Source organism: Callorhinus ursinus, unplaced genomic scaffold (assembly GCF_003265705.2).
Source record: "Callorhinus ursinus isolate GAN/ISIS: 27379988/994484 unplaced genomic scaffold, GSC_fseal_2.0 scaffold17, whole genome shotgun sequence".
Taxonomy (NCBI): Eukaryota; Metazoa; Chordata; class Mammalia; order Carnivora; family Otariidae; genus Callorhinus; species Callorhinus ursinus.
In genome coordinates, this window is record NW_027397079.1 from 17,147,953 (window position 1) to 17,161,576 (window position 13,624).

At 42.7% G+C, this 13,624-nt stretch overlaps 1 protein-coding gene and 1 non-coding gene across 3 annotated transcripts in view; both read left to right on the forward strand.

The window, feature by feature from the left end:
- The first annotated feature begins 4,524 nt into the window (after window positions 1-4,524).
- Window positions 4,525-13,624, forward strand: part of FAM149A (family with sequence similarity 149 member A) — a 62,842-nt gene continuing 53,742 nt past the window's right edge. Inside the window, exon 1 of one of the 2 annotated variants that reach the window (XM_025886140.2) lies at window positions 4,525-5,637. In XM_025886140.2, the coding sequence (XP_025741925.2) occupies window positions 4,997-5,637 (641 nt within the window). In that variant the 5' untranslated portion in view covers window positions 4,525-4,996. The remainder of the gene's footprint in view (window positions 5,638-13,624) is intronic. The other variant, XM_025886139.2, reaches the window with a different exon arrangement.
- LOC112834867 (U6 spliceosomal RNA) lies at window positions 7,237-7,339 on the forward strand. Its single transcript, XR_003211047.1, has one exon. It is a non-coding gene; the product is annotated as a U6 spliceosomal RNA (small nuclear RNA).

The following is a 13,624-nucleotide window of genomic DNA, read 5'->3' on the forward strand; positions in this document are numbered from 1 at the left end:
AGTCTCGCTCCAGAGTCTAGCATACTGTAGTGTCTCTATTGTGGTTGTTTGTAAATATTTGTTGCATCAACAAATGTCTTTTACCATTAAGAAGCTTTAAATTTTTTTAAAAGATTTATTTATTCATTTGAGGAGCAGGGAGGGGCAAAGGGAGAGAGAGAGAAGCACTCCCCATTGAGTGCATGGAGCCTGAGTCAGAGGAGAGGCTCCATCTCACCACCCTGAGCCAATACCACGAGTCTGAAGCTCAACTGACTGACCCACCCAGGCGCCCCAAGAAGCTTTAAATATTTTTATAATCAAATCTGATAGTCTTTTTCCTTGCAGGTTTTGGCCTTGGTGTCATGCTAAGTAAGGCAGTTTAAATTCTTAAACAGATTAATCACTCAGGTTATTTGTTTTAAGTTTCAGGTTTCCAAAACATGACATTTCTTCATAGCAACCTGGTCATAACTTCCTAATATTTTTTCGGTGATGCAGCCAAGCATTATTATACACATCAGAAAACCAATGCATCTAATTGTTAATTAGCCAATATAATCAGAAGAGTTTTATCACAGAAAACACTGCTTTGACATAGTCTTCTGAAAAATCAACACTGCCACAATTAGAAGCAATGGTTTACTGCACTTGCTTTCATGACTACACCTGAGCTAGATCTTTGTGGTACATCACCTGGGGCTCATGTTATGAGAATGGTAATTAACAGAGAAGCCTGGTAACATCTAACATCTGTCTGAAAGACTGTTGATGGATGAACAATGGCTGTAAAAGACCTAGCATCTTGCTAGGAATTGTTTACCATGTTTCCAATTATAGGCCATTTTGAAAGGACCTTCAAACAAAAGGATCAATCATTCATTCATTGTGCCTTCCTCAGGAGGCTGGGTGGCCAGAATGTTTTATCCACTGCTTTCACTGACAATGATACTTCTTCCCCTGTCCTTTATATGACTCCTGCCATTCTCTGTATAGATTTGAGACAATTATGATTTTAATTTGTATCCAGCTTTATAGAACAAATACCCCACTAAAGATGTTCATAAACATACCAGCCAGATAATATGATCACGAAGTACCCCAATAATTAATTAATACCCAGATAGTGTATTAGTTTCCTAGGGCTGCCAATAACAAAGTGCCACAAACTGGGTGGCTTGAAACAACAGAAATTTATTTTGTCATTGTTCTGGAAACTACAAGTTGGTATCAGGTGCTGGTAGGCCATGCTCTCTCTGAGACCTATAGGGAAGAATCTCCCTTGCCTCTTCCTAGCTTCTGGTGATGGCTGTCAATCCCTGACAGTCCTTGGCTTGCAGATGCATCATTCCAATCTTTGCCTCTGTCAATACCTGATGTTCTCCCTCTGTGTTTGTCTTCAAATTTCTCTCTTCATCCTCGCATGGCAGCCATATTGAATTAGGACCCATCCCTCTCCCTCTGTCTCTCCCCCTCCCCCCATCATGCTCTCTCTCTCTCTCTCTCTCTCTCTCTCACTCACTCTGCTCTCTCCCTCTCAAATAAATAAATAAATAAAATCTAAAAAAAAAAAAAAGAAAAGGAGCCCAGCACCAATAGCTTTTTATACTTTACTGGATTCATATTTAAAAAACTGTTTCATCTATGTTTTAATGGCATAGAAAATATTGTGTGAAAAAAACAGGCCTTGACAATGCTGAGGGGAAAACAAATTCAGAAGAGTGTCTTACGATCAATAACGTCATAAATTCAATGGAGTTCAGTAATTCTTGATTTTGAAATAAGGTTTTTATCAACACAGATGGCTTAATTTGCTGAAATGGATACTACATCTGTAAAGTTTGCCCTTTGTTCAAAAGCAGCACAAACTGGAAAAGGATACTGTACCTGGGTAATTTGTCAAATAATTAATATTACCAGGTCTCTGCTGTGGAAATACTCAGTTTATCTGTTTCTAAGTCTTTTTATTTTTAAAGATTTATTTATTTACTTGAGAGAGAGTGGGGGGGGAGGGCAAAGGGAGAGAGAGAGAGAGAGAGAGAGAACCTCCAGCAGACTCTCTGCTGAGTGCGGAGCCCAACGTGGGGCTCGATCTCAGGACCCCGAGACCACAGCCTGAGCCGAAACCAAGAGCCGGACACTGACTGAGCCAACCAATGCTTCTTGGTTTAAAATTTACTTGGTCAGATATTATAAAAGCTACACCAGCTTTCTTTTCATTAGAAATAGGCCACTTTCACACAAACTGAGGGTTAGGACTTCAGCATATCTTTTTGGGGGACATGATTCAACCAAGACAGATAGAATACATGTAGACACATCTTAGAGGTAGAATACTTTCAAGCCGGGTTCTGGAAGAACGTGAGCTTTTCTGTAGTCTTATTAACAGTACATACTTAAAGAAAAGCATGTGCATAGAAAGGAAGTGGTTAGTGATGGAAGCATAGAAATATCTAAAATAAGGTTGCCCTTCTAAGAGGGAGAGGGTGTTGGCTCTATGGTTACTTGTCCCTTTGGTATAAAACATATATATGTATATATATGACTTACTCCCCTTGATTTCATTCTCGGCTCACCTAACAATCTTCCAACTTAATTTGGTCTTAACGGGAATTCCTTCAAAGGAAAAGAGCAGAAAACAGCTCTGCAGTTGTGTAATTATTAGTTAACACATTTGAATATGGGCTTATACACCAGTATTTTTTGAGTCAGATTAGTGGAGCTCCATCCTAAGAGGCCGGTCAGCTTTGAAGGTCTTGAGCTGATCAGATTTTTCGAGTCTGAAAAATCTGTCTGAGATGTGGTAGCCAACAAGTACTGCTCCCCAGGAACTGGGTGACTTGAACCAGGCTTCACTCAGCAGTGGCTCCCCTTTGCTGCCTGTCCCTTCAAGTTATAGTACATATGTTCAGACTCAATCAGACAATTAGCAGCTTAAACACTGAAAGTGCATGCTCTAGAAATGATCTCTACTTGCCTTGAGGATTTAATTGTTCGATGAACTAGAATCAGGATCCTTATGAAATAAACAGAAATCTTTAGGAAACAGATTTACAATCTTGAATGAGTGCTGTATGAAAACAGAAACAGTTCAATGTTCTAATGCACTTCACACACCTCTGAGGCCACCTGATGAGTTGCTACAAAAGAGAAACAATGAGAATATGAGAAATGGTGATGGTCCAAAACCACGCTGCTTCCGGTTTCCTTGCATGATGACAGAGTTGGTGCCGCTTGCTTGATTTGACCCTGAGACCTTGGCCTCTAGTTTCTAGATGTGTCTGTTACTTTTCCCCACTCTTACCCTCATTTTGATTCCTCACCAGTGTGCTGGTGCTTTATATGGGGCAACTGCATGCTCTTTCCCTTCCCAGCATCCGAGGCCTTTTATAATCTGACCCTTCTCTACCTTGTCTCTTACTTCTCTTAAGCACACATGTGTTCTTCTTTCCTCAAGCTCATGCTGACTGCAGCGCCTGCCTTGTTTTCTGGGGCACTCACCTGACACTTAGCTTGTGATATAAAGCTGATTATTCCACATTGTGGGGAGAGAACTTCTCCTTTTTTGTATCTTGATGCTTAACACAATCTTGAAGTAGAAAAGTGCCCAGTGCATGTTTGATCATAGTAGTTGGTTGCAGAAAAGGGCTCATGATAGGTTGGCTGTCTTCAAGCCAATGAAAAGCTTGGCATTAGTATAGAAATGTCCCATGGCTCAGAATCCAGTTTGATAACTTCCAAAAGACTAACGTATATAGTCATGAATATCAGTTAATTTATTCATTACCAGCCTTATTCATTTCCTTTCCTCACCTCAAATCAGAAAATAAACCTCCTGAGATCAAAACAGAAACTCTCTACTAAACATTAGTGGATAAACCCTGTCAATATCTTATTTTTAAATCTTGCTCAAAATTGACCCCACGCTACTGCAGATATATTCACACTCATAACTTTATCTTTCACACATATTTCTTCAGATTTAGCAAAATGCAATTTATTCCACTTAATAAAGAACTCTTACCTTTCATTTCTGCCTTTGAGTTTGTATCCAGTCTGATTATAGTTTGAGTTCTCAAACATTTTAGTTATAAAATCTCTTGGTTCACTCCGATAGGTATTTTGAACGCATGCATTGAATATGGATTTTACTATCAGAGCCCAATCTTCTTTCCAAGTTCTTGGGTGAGGCACCTTGCTGTTATTCCCCTATGTCATCTTTAGTGACACACGTTGAACTTGGCCCTGAGGCGGCAGGAGTGGGCACTGCTTGTTTCAAGTCCACCCGCCTGAATACACGTTTGTACTAACCTTCGCTCATATCAGAGGGCTGGCCATCTTCCTGACCCTGGCCCATTTGGTCTTGCCAAATCTTTAGACAGGATCGTTTGGAGCCAGGGTTATCTTTCTCAGGCTGATGGCGAAATTGCAGTGTTCCTTTAAGGCACGAATCAAGGAGGGGAGCGAGTGTCTGCGTTGTGGACACAGCCCCAAGCTGCAGTCTGGGGCCCAATTAGCAATGAGCTGAGCAGGGTTTTTGTTTAGCTTAGCAACGGCCTGCGCGGCCCCGGGGGCCCGTTGGGGCATTTCCGGCGGGCTGAGGCCCAAGTCACCCTCCAGCCCGCGGTGGCGCTGGGCGGCTGCGGCACGTCGCCTCCGTGGGCTCCCAGACCTTTGCCCTCGCGGGTCTCGAAGCACTAGGCAGAGAAGGGGCTGCTGCCCACAGAGGGCGGCCGCCGCTGGCAGTCGCAGCACGCCGCGGGCCGACCAGGCTGTCGGGGCAGGTCAGTCTAAAGCTGCGCGGGGCTGAGCGCCGCGACAGGTTCCTCCGCCGCCGGGAGAGCGCGCCCGAGGCCCCCCAGGCTCCGCGGCGGGCGGGGACCCCAGGACGCCCGCCCCAGCCCGGGGCAGCCGGGGCCGGATCCCTGAGGGCGGCGCTGGATGGAGCCCAGCAGCCCGGCTTCCTGTGGTCTGGAGGTTCAGGCAGCAGCGGGAACAGCATCTCCAAGACTGGGACATGAAGGTCGCTGTGTTAGACCTGGGGTCTCTCTTTGCCAAAATCTTCAAGACCTCGCCGGCCGCCGCCTCCAGCGCCTCGGGAGGCGCCGCCAACGCACGGCGGGAGGGGTCCAGCGCGGGCGCCTCGCTCCGCACCGCCCCGACCCTGACCCCTTTGCCCGCGCGGGCGCCCGACTCCCCCTCCGCCTCAGGGGGACCGCCCGCCTCGCTCCATCCTGCGCTCACCGCCTCTTACCCCAGGGTCTCGGTGGCGAGCCGCGCGGCGGAAGCAGTAGGGAGCCCCCTCTCGCTGCCCGGTAGTCCGAGAGCAGCCAGACTTCAGCCCCTGCCCCCGAGCCCCTCCAGCGGGGGCTGCAGCGCCGCGGGCTCCCCCGCCCACCTGGTGGCCTCGGCGCGGCGGTCCGCGGGCGCTGGCGGGGTCTGCGCTGCGCGGTCGTCGGTCTGGGGCGCCGCGGGCAGCAGCAGTCTAGCCGCGAGCCCACGGAACACCCGCCGGTCTGGCCCCGGAGAGCGAGAGCCCGGCGCTTGGATGCCCCCTGGGCCTGGCCCCAAGACTCTCTTCTTCACCCTGCCGCACATCGGCGAGGAGCGGGCCTCGGACGGCGACTCGGACAGCGACTCGGAGGCCGGCGGAGACGCGTGAGTAGCAGCGGGGTCCTTGTCTGTCTTGGTTAGGACGCCTGCCCCTCTCCCTGCCACACCCACCTTGCCTGGCGCGGGTTAGAAAATCGTGCTATTTGCAAGTAACTTCCACTAACTCCCCTGGGCACCCGCCCCCCCCCTTGCACCTTATTGCTTGGCTTCCTCTTCTTTTCAAACACACGCTGCGACGTGCTTTTGCTCAACTTTGTCAAAGATAATCCTCTGCTGTTTATTAGCGGAGAGGGAGGAGGACCAAGCAGGGCTTGAAGGAAAGGACAGTATTTTGTTTCTCTTCTGCCTGAAGCGTTCATTTAGATCGTTTGATACCCTGGTTTCCTTGGGGACTTGAAAGGAGTCCCTTTCTCTTGGGCAGAATAAGACAGATAGATGTGCAGCCTAACGGAATACACACTTTGGCAGCTACGATTTTAAGACAGGGTGAGACTCGGTGCTTCCCTACTTTTCAAAGATCAGCCACAACTCTTATCCCAAATGGGATGGGTTTTCTTTGTGTGACATCTAATTAATTTACATATGTACAACATCATCTGATACACAGGGGATTTGTAATGCTCAGGACACTTCTGATCATATACCCTAGAGCTTCCTAGTTATTGCCATAGTGCGCTGCAGTACTACAGAAACGCCGACTGACTTCATGGGAACATTTCACTGGAGATTGGGCAACACTGTCCTCAGCACACACGCACACACACACATGCACGCACACACACGCACACGCGCGTGCACACACACACACACAATCCTTCCACCATCAAGAGCAGTGATGAAAACATTCCTCTTAAAACGTGCAGTTTAGAATTAAGGTGAATATTTTTTAACGAGCAGAATATACAGTGATTCTTTTTTTTAAGATTTTATTTATTCATTTGAGAGAGCGAGAATGAGAGAGAGAGAGAGCACATGAGAGGGGGGAGGGTCAGAGGGAGAAGCAGACTCCCCGCTGAGCAGGGAGCACTCGATTCGGGACCCCAGGATCATGACCTGAGCCAAAGGCAGTCGCTTAACCAACTGAGCCACCCAGGCTCCCTATACAGTGATTCTTAAGTGGGTACAAAAATGTTCAGCCTTCTGAATCCTACAAAAGAATAGTGAAATGGTCAAAGGCAGGCCAGAGGGGCCCATTCACAGATGGAAATTTCTACATTATAACCTAGAGAAGGAAGAATAGTCAGTCCTACTAGCACAGAGGCTCTTCCCCACCAGGTCTCTCCCTACCTCCCCCATGGACTGGAGAACTTTTGCATTAAAATGGATTCTAACCCTATCACAATTTAAACAACTGCATTTTCACAATACTGCGTGACATTCATCTCAGTGCAAAAATAAACAATTAAATAAAGTTAAGTTGTTTATTTTCATTTAAAACAGCATAGTAGGAAATGCATTAATCAATTGATTTTTTTCAAAGGAAAATCAATTGCATTTGGATAAGTGGCTAGAATACCTGTCCTAAGGAATTAGGCCTTTGTTATTGGCTACTGGTCCTTAACACTTACGCAGTTAATGTTTTATGAGCAAACAGTTTAACACACTGACTTTAAACTCCAGGCTTAGTGCTTTATACAAAAAGGCTCGCTTTGGCAGCACATATACTAAAATTGGAACGATACAGAGAAGATTAGCATGGCCCCTGCACAAGGATGACATGAAAATTCGTGAAGCGTTCCATATTTTTGAACTAGGGCTGAGGGCCTCAATAAAGTCTGTCCTGTCACTAAAAAAAAAAAAAAAGCACTCAGACATTCAGCGCGGCCAGTGAAAGAACTGGGTGCTGGTTTCAATTCTCAAGCATCTTAGTCCATGTTTCTATTGTCTGAACATTTTTAATAGGTACTTTTTGAATGACACTGTATTTGGCATTATATACAGTGACTCTTCTGCATTAGTAAATGTATCCAATTTTACTGAAAGTACAGGCATTGAATTTTAGATAATTCTATGAGAAATCATATGCACAGATATGTGCATTCAAGAATCTTTCTGATTGTGTGTGTTCATACTCTCCTGGGACATTAGACAGCTCTCTGAGTGCACCATTTTTCTTTTGTAGATACACAATCCTCATATTCTCTTCCTTTCATGCCTCAGTCCTTTTTCATTTATAAAGTTTACAAAGGGACAAGGAGAAAGGAAGAAAGTATTAAGTTGCTTTTTCCTTCAATACTCCAGACCTTTTGCTCCTTGAAGTATATTTTTTTCCCTCCTGGAATTTCTAGGTTGGCTATTTATAACATTGAATACACAGACATCATTCAATGATGGATTTACATTATACAACTACAACCTCACCTACCAGTTTGCAGATAGCTGCTACGAATTATTAGCCTGCTTGATTAATATTAAAATAGAATATTTAGTTTTCTAAACCCCAGGGACATGAGGAGATGGAGGTGGTTAATGAAGGAGTAGGAAGAAAAAGCGGTAGGTAGAGAGAGAATGGAGACATGGAAACAACTGGAAATAAACCCTTGGGAAACATGAATCTAATGGTAAGACCATTACATTCAGTTACAAAACAAAATCCTCATTCACAGTTTATATTTCTTTGAAGAAAACCCATGCATTTTACATGCTGATTCTGTACTGTTCTATTAAAACTAAAAATAGTGAAATTAATTGGAGTGGGGAGGTAAACAAACTTTCTTTCAGTCCTGGGTCCTTCTTCTCTCTCTCTCTCTCTCTCTCTCTTTTTTTTTCCTTTTTCCTACACTGCTGTATAGCAGCACAAATTTTGATCTCTGAACCACGGATTTGATGATGAATGGCCCACCGAAGAAAGGGTGGCCCTTTGCATTCCACGAGGTGCACTGGCTGCCACATCTGAACCAGAGGCAGAGGATACGGAGTTCCCTTCTTCACCTCACCTTCTTGCACTCCCGCTATGTGATCCCACACTTTTTGTCTTCACCCTCACTTCCCCATGCCTTTCTGCCTTTCCTTTACACTGTGCACCTCATCCACACGGTTTTCCAGTCTCACCCACACCCTGCTCTGCCTTTTTGCACTTCTGAACTACGTAATTACCACCTTTTGAAAGGTCTTATTCTGTTTGTTCTGGAAATATAAGAATTGCTAACAGTAGGTAAGGGAGGTAGCTATATAGATGGATAATAACTATATAGATGTATATGAATGTTGGTAGATTGTGAACTTCACATGGTCAGAAAGGATTTCTCTCTTTTTATAAGTTATAGCTGCTGGCATATAATTCATGCTTTTTTTTTTTTGAGTAATTGAGTTCCATGGTCAGAGTCATGTTAGTGTGGAAATTATTGCAGTAACTGCCTGCAGGGCTTGTTAACTTGGCTGGCGATAACATGAATGCAGAGGCTTCTCTCTCAGTTCATCCATCCCTGAAGCAGCCCAGGGTTGGAGTGACGCCCGTGTGCCCAGGAACCAGAAGAGTGGAATTCCAATCTCCAACCATTTGCTAGCTGTGTAATTCTGGGCAGGTTATTCAGTGTTCCAAAATGTAGGTTTCCCTACTTGATAGAATGCAGTTGATAATAATACTTGCCTCATAGGGATGTTCTGAAAATTAATTGCCATAATATCTTAAGTGCCTAACACATGGAGAAGTGCTTTAAAAATGTTAGCCATGATCACCATCTGTTTCTTGGCACAGACATGACATTTGAGAGCCTGTTTCCTGAAAGGATACATTCCAGGTGAAGGAAAGAGTGACCGAAAAAAAGAATTCATTTACAGTTAGTATCTGACTGTACTAAAAGGTGTCTTTTAGTTCCATTATTTGGGAGAACAAATTAGAGTCCTCTAATCTTTCATCACACTGACAGAAGATAAAGGGTACCTTCATTAGTACGACCACTGATTGTGGTATAATACCTCGAAGAAATGTATTTGCCACTCTGGGATCAGACTTTTAATTTTTAGATTTACAGACACTGCAGAATAATCAGTAACATCACAAATTGTTTCCAGCCCACCCTTTCTACAGCTCTTGGCCATTCCTACCTGCTAGCCTTGTGATTCATGTTCACATATTATATCCTATTTGGACTGTAAACTCTTTGTCCTGTGCCACCAAAGACAACATATGCAATAAATAAAACAATAAATACAAAGCAAGAAATATAACACTAAATGTAAAATAAAAAACAATTTTATTAACTTTCATGGGTAATCGCATAAAAATCTAGAGGCAATTTAAATGTTCTTCCTTAGGGATAATTGCTGTCTTGGGTCTTTCCATTTCATTGTCTTAGAGTTTCCCCAAAGTTAGTAACGTTTTCTGCCGGGACTTGGCATTTTCACAGGTATGAATAGTGAGCTCGGTAGACAATGGTCATATGACTATTACTTCTATTACACTCTTATGACCATTACCTTTATTAAAAATACTAATAATTTGAGTTGGTTGTCTACATATTTGCTTAATTGTCCAAGCATTTGCTTCAACTCAAGAAAACAACTTTATTTTTACTGTCTTATGGAATCTTTTTTTATGTTTTAAATTATCTTCTTTACTTTGTTATATTTAAAAATCTCAAAAATTATACTTGAGCTAATAATTATATGTTCTGCTGTGTATTTAAAGAACACCTTTTGATTTTTTTTCTAATGTAGTAGCTAATATATATAGCACTTGATATGTGCCAGGTACATAACAACAATCCTATAATATGGGATATAAAATCTTGATAGTTCTGAAATAGTACTAGGTAATTTAAATTAGGATAGTCTGTAGAGCATAGGTTTGAAGTCAGATTGACTTTGACTAAATCCCACTTTATAATTTTTCTGAGAATACTGAGAATAGAATACTAATTAAGTATTCACCTTGTCTTTAAGCCTTGCCTTTTCATCCCTAAAATGGGTGTTAATAATAATAATGATCTTCATCTCTCCTTATTAACTTAATTATAATAATAATTAATTATTAATATTAATTAATAATAATACCAAGTCAAAGACATATTGTAAGCATTAAAGTGATAATGTACGCAAACATCTCCCATTCGTGGCTGGGACATAAGCACTCAATAAGTAGCTATTACTATTGACTCCTAATTATCATTTTCAGTATCTTTTTATTTATCACCCGTCATCAGCATTCTTTGTATAAACTACAGTTTATTGCTATGATCTTCAGTAAAGATTAATATATGATTTTCAAAACATAGCTGTCAACGTGTATTTATAAAATACCTGTTCCATTTAAGACCCATACAGAGCTCGACCTTCTGAATATTCGGAGCAACAATTGGAAATGAATCTTATCATCAAAGAGTAAGAAAAATAAGATGAATGATTCAGGAGAGGTTTCAGACAAATTGCCATGCGCACATGGTTAGGGGAGAAGGTGTCCATAGATAATGGGAAGGGAGGGGCTCAGGAATTTGAGTCCTAAAGAATGTGTCAAATTGGGGCACATAGAGTCTTGGGATTTGGAAGGACATTTCAGGAGACTAAAACTGTGTGATCAAATCATGGAGGCACAAAACTATATGTCACATAAGGAGTTCAATTTTTTTAGGAGCACAGTGTTTGTGAAAAGGCATTAGGAGAAAACCGGGGAGAGGCTTGGATTCCAGACCCTGTTTAGTAAACACTAGAGAGGCCACTAAATGTTTTTAGACAGAGAAGTGGCATGAACAGGACTGAGCTTTAGAAGGATGAAGCTAATGCACAGGAGAGTGTAAACCCAGAAATAGTAGAAGGCTCTGGCAATAGACCCCTTGAGAGGTATGAGGGCCTGGGATGCAGATGATAAAAATGAAGATACTGGGATGATAAGTATCACAAGAATGGAAATGCATTGGTGCAGCTGGAGGAAGCAAGAAGGAGAGATGAAGATCATTTTACATGGCTGCCGGGAGAATGCCATTAATAAAGCGGGAACACAGAAGAAGTGGGTTTGTTGCGTAGATGAGGAATTCACTTTGGGATGCATACTGAGTTGGAATCTTAGGAAAACAACTGAAGAAGGTGTCAGGCAGAGAGCCGGACATTCATGAGTGGAATTTAGGAGAAAGATTAAGGACTGGAAATATAAATATGGCAGCTTCCCATGTACAGTTAGTGGTGAATATGTACAGCAATTACAAATTATATAATAGCGCATTACATCCTCTGCAAGATACAGTAATCTTTTTTGTTGTTGTTGATGGGTGTTTTAAGATCTTCTAAAATGAGAGGTGTTTCTTCTCTGTGCTAGACCAGCGTTTCTTGACATGTGTCCCGTCATTTCCTGTTCCTAGCCCATGATAAGTACAGGAAGTGGGAATAAGCATTTAGACACTTCTATAGTAATTGACAGAGTAACTTTATGCCTATTGGCTGATAACAAAATATTTGTATTTGTATTTTGTGCATCTTTTTTTTCCATTTCATTTTCTAGCTAACCAATTTTTATTATACTTTGACAATTATTTATCCACAATGAATTGGAAAATTTTTTTAAATGGTCTGACACACAATAGTTTGAGAAGCACCAAGGCATACTTGACCACAAGGAACAAAATATTTCAGGACACCAAGAGAGAAAAAGCCAGCCAGGTGATTATACTGTCTTTTTACTCTCCCTAAAATACAGGGCTAAGTACATTCAGAGTACCCTCTGGTTAAAGATGAGATTCTTTCAGTTGCTCAAATAATCCAGACTTGCAAATATGCTCTATTCACAATACCTTTGGGAGCTGGGGCCCTGGGGATACAACCTGTAGCCAAGAGTCCACTGCTCAATAGGACAGGGTTTCTCATACTATTGCTTTTTTTGTTTTTTGAAGTCATAAGCCAAAGTCTCTATCCACCATGACTCTCAAAATTCATTCACAACACTTGATGGCAATTTGTCTCATAAAGCATAACTTGCAAACACAGACACTTTCCAAACAAAAGGAACTTTTGACAGGAAATTTGCAAACATTATATGCTTTCTTCTATTGTTGCCCATCTTATCCTCTTTGGGAACAGTCCTTTGCTTGTGATTAAGAGATGTTCACAATGTATTAATCTCTTCTGAATCCCATAGAAAGGAAGCATGTCACAGTGAGGGCACTGATCTTATGCCCCCTGAGACTATTTTACCATATTTTAAATTTACATTTGAGCCTCACATTCTGCCAAAGTGGTAGAAACTAAAACTCAGTTGTCTGAGATTTCTCCCATCTTTATCTTGGGTTTGAGCCACTTTCCTGGTGGCGGGGTGGAGGTGGGTGTTGCTTACATGGGACTGGGATATTCAGTGGCAGGGAAGGAGCCCACTTGTTTGTTGATAACCTCTATCCTAGCTGGATCCACTGAAAGGTCCATAATCTTATCTTATCCTTCTGTATAACCCAGGTCTCATGCACATATCCACCAAGACCCTTCAAGTTAGGGCTCCCTCCCTTATTTCTGCAAAAGCCCTTGGGGTCAGCCTGTTGCTCTCATACCAGTGTTCTCCATGATAGGACTTCCAGGAGAATGCCAATCCACACCACATAGCCTTTCTTTCCTCTGGGATCCTTACCCCAGGTCTCCTGAAGGATTAGGGCACAGGTCCCCTCTGATCCCTTACCCTAGATCCTTGAGAAAACCTCTAGGAATCCCTGGTGCTGAATGCCTGATTCAGGGACCCACCAGTTCATGGGAATGAGAAAAGACATGCCTTCCTCCACTAGGCCCATTACTGCGCTATGGTACAAAGCAAGCAGAGGACTGGCTAGATTTCAATCTACCTCCTGGCTTTGGGCCTTCTCTAGGGTACAGTGTCCTTGATCGACTATTTTGCTTTGTAGTAGCCACTCAAATCCCACCTCCTCATTTCCTAATCTCCCTAAGATTCCCTTCTCAGAGACAGAAGATCTGACGCACAGAATCGTCCCATTCTTAGGAATCTGTTTCTCTTCCAAGGGTTGGGAAGAACCTCCCTGATATTTGTGTTTTTCCCTCAATCTTTTACTAGGCTAAAAGTCCATACCAATCTTGTAAGTTCAGGCTTTACTAAAAACATACA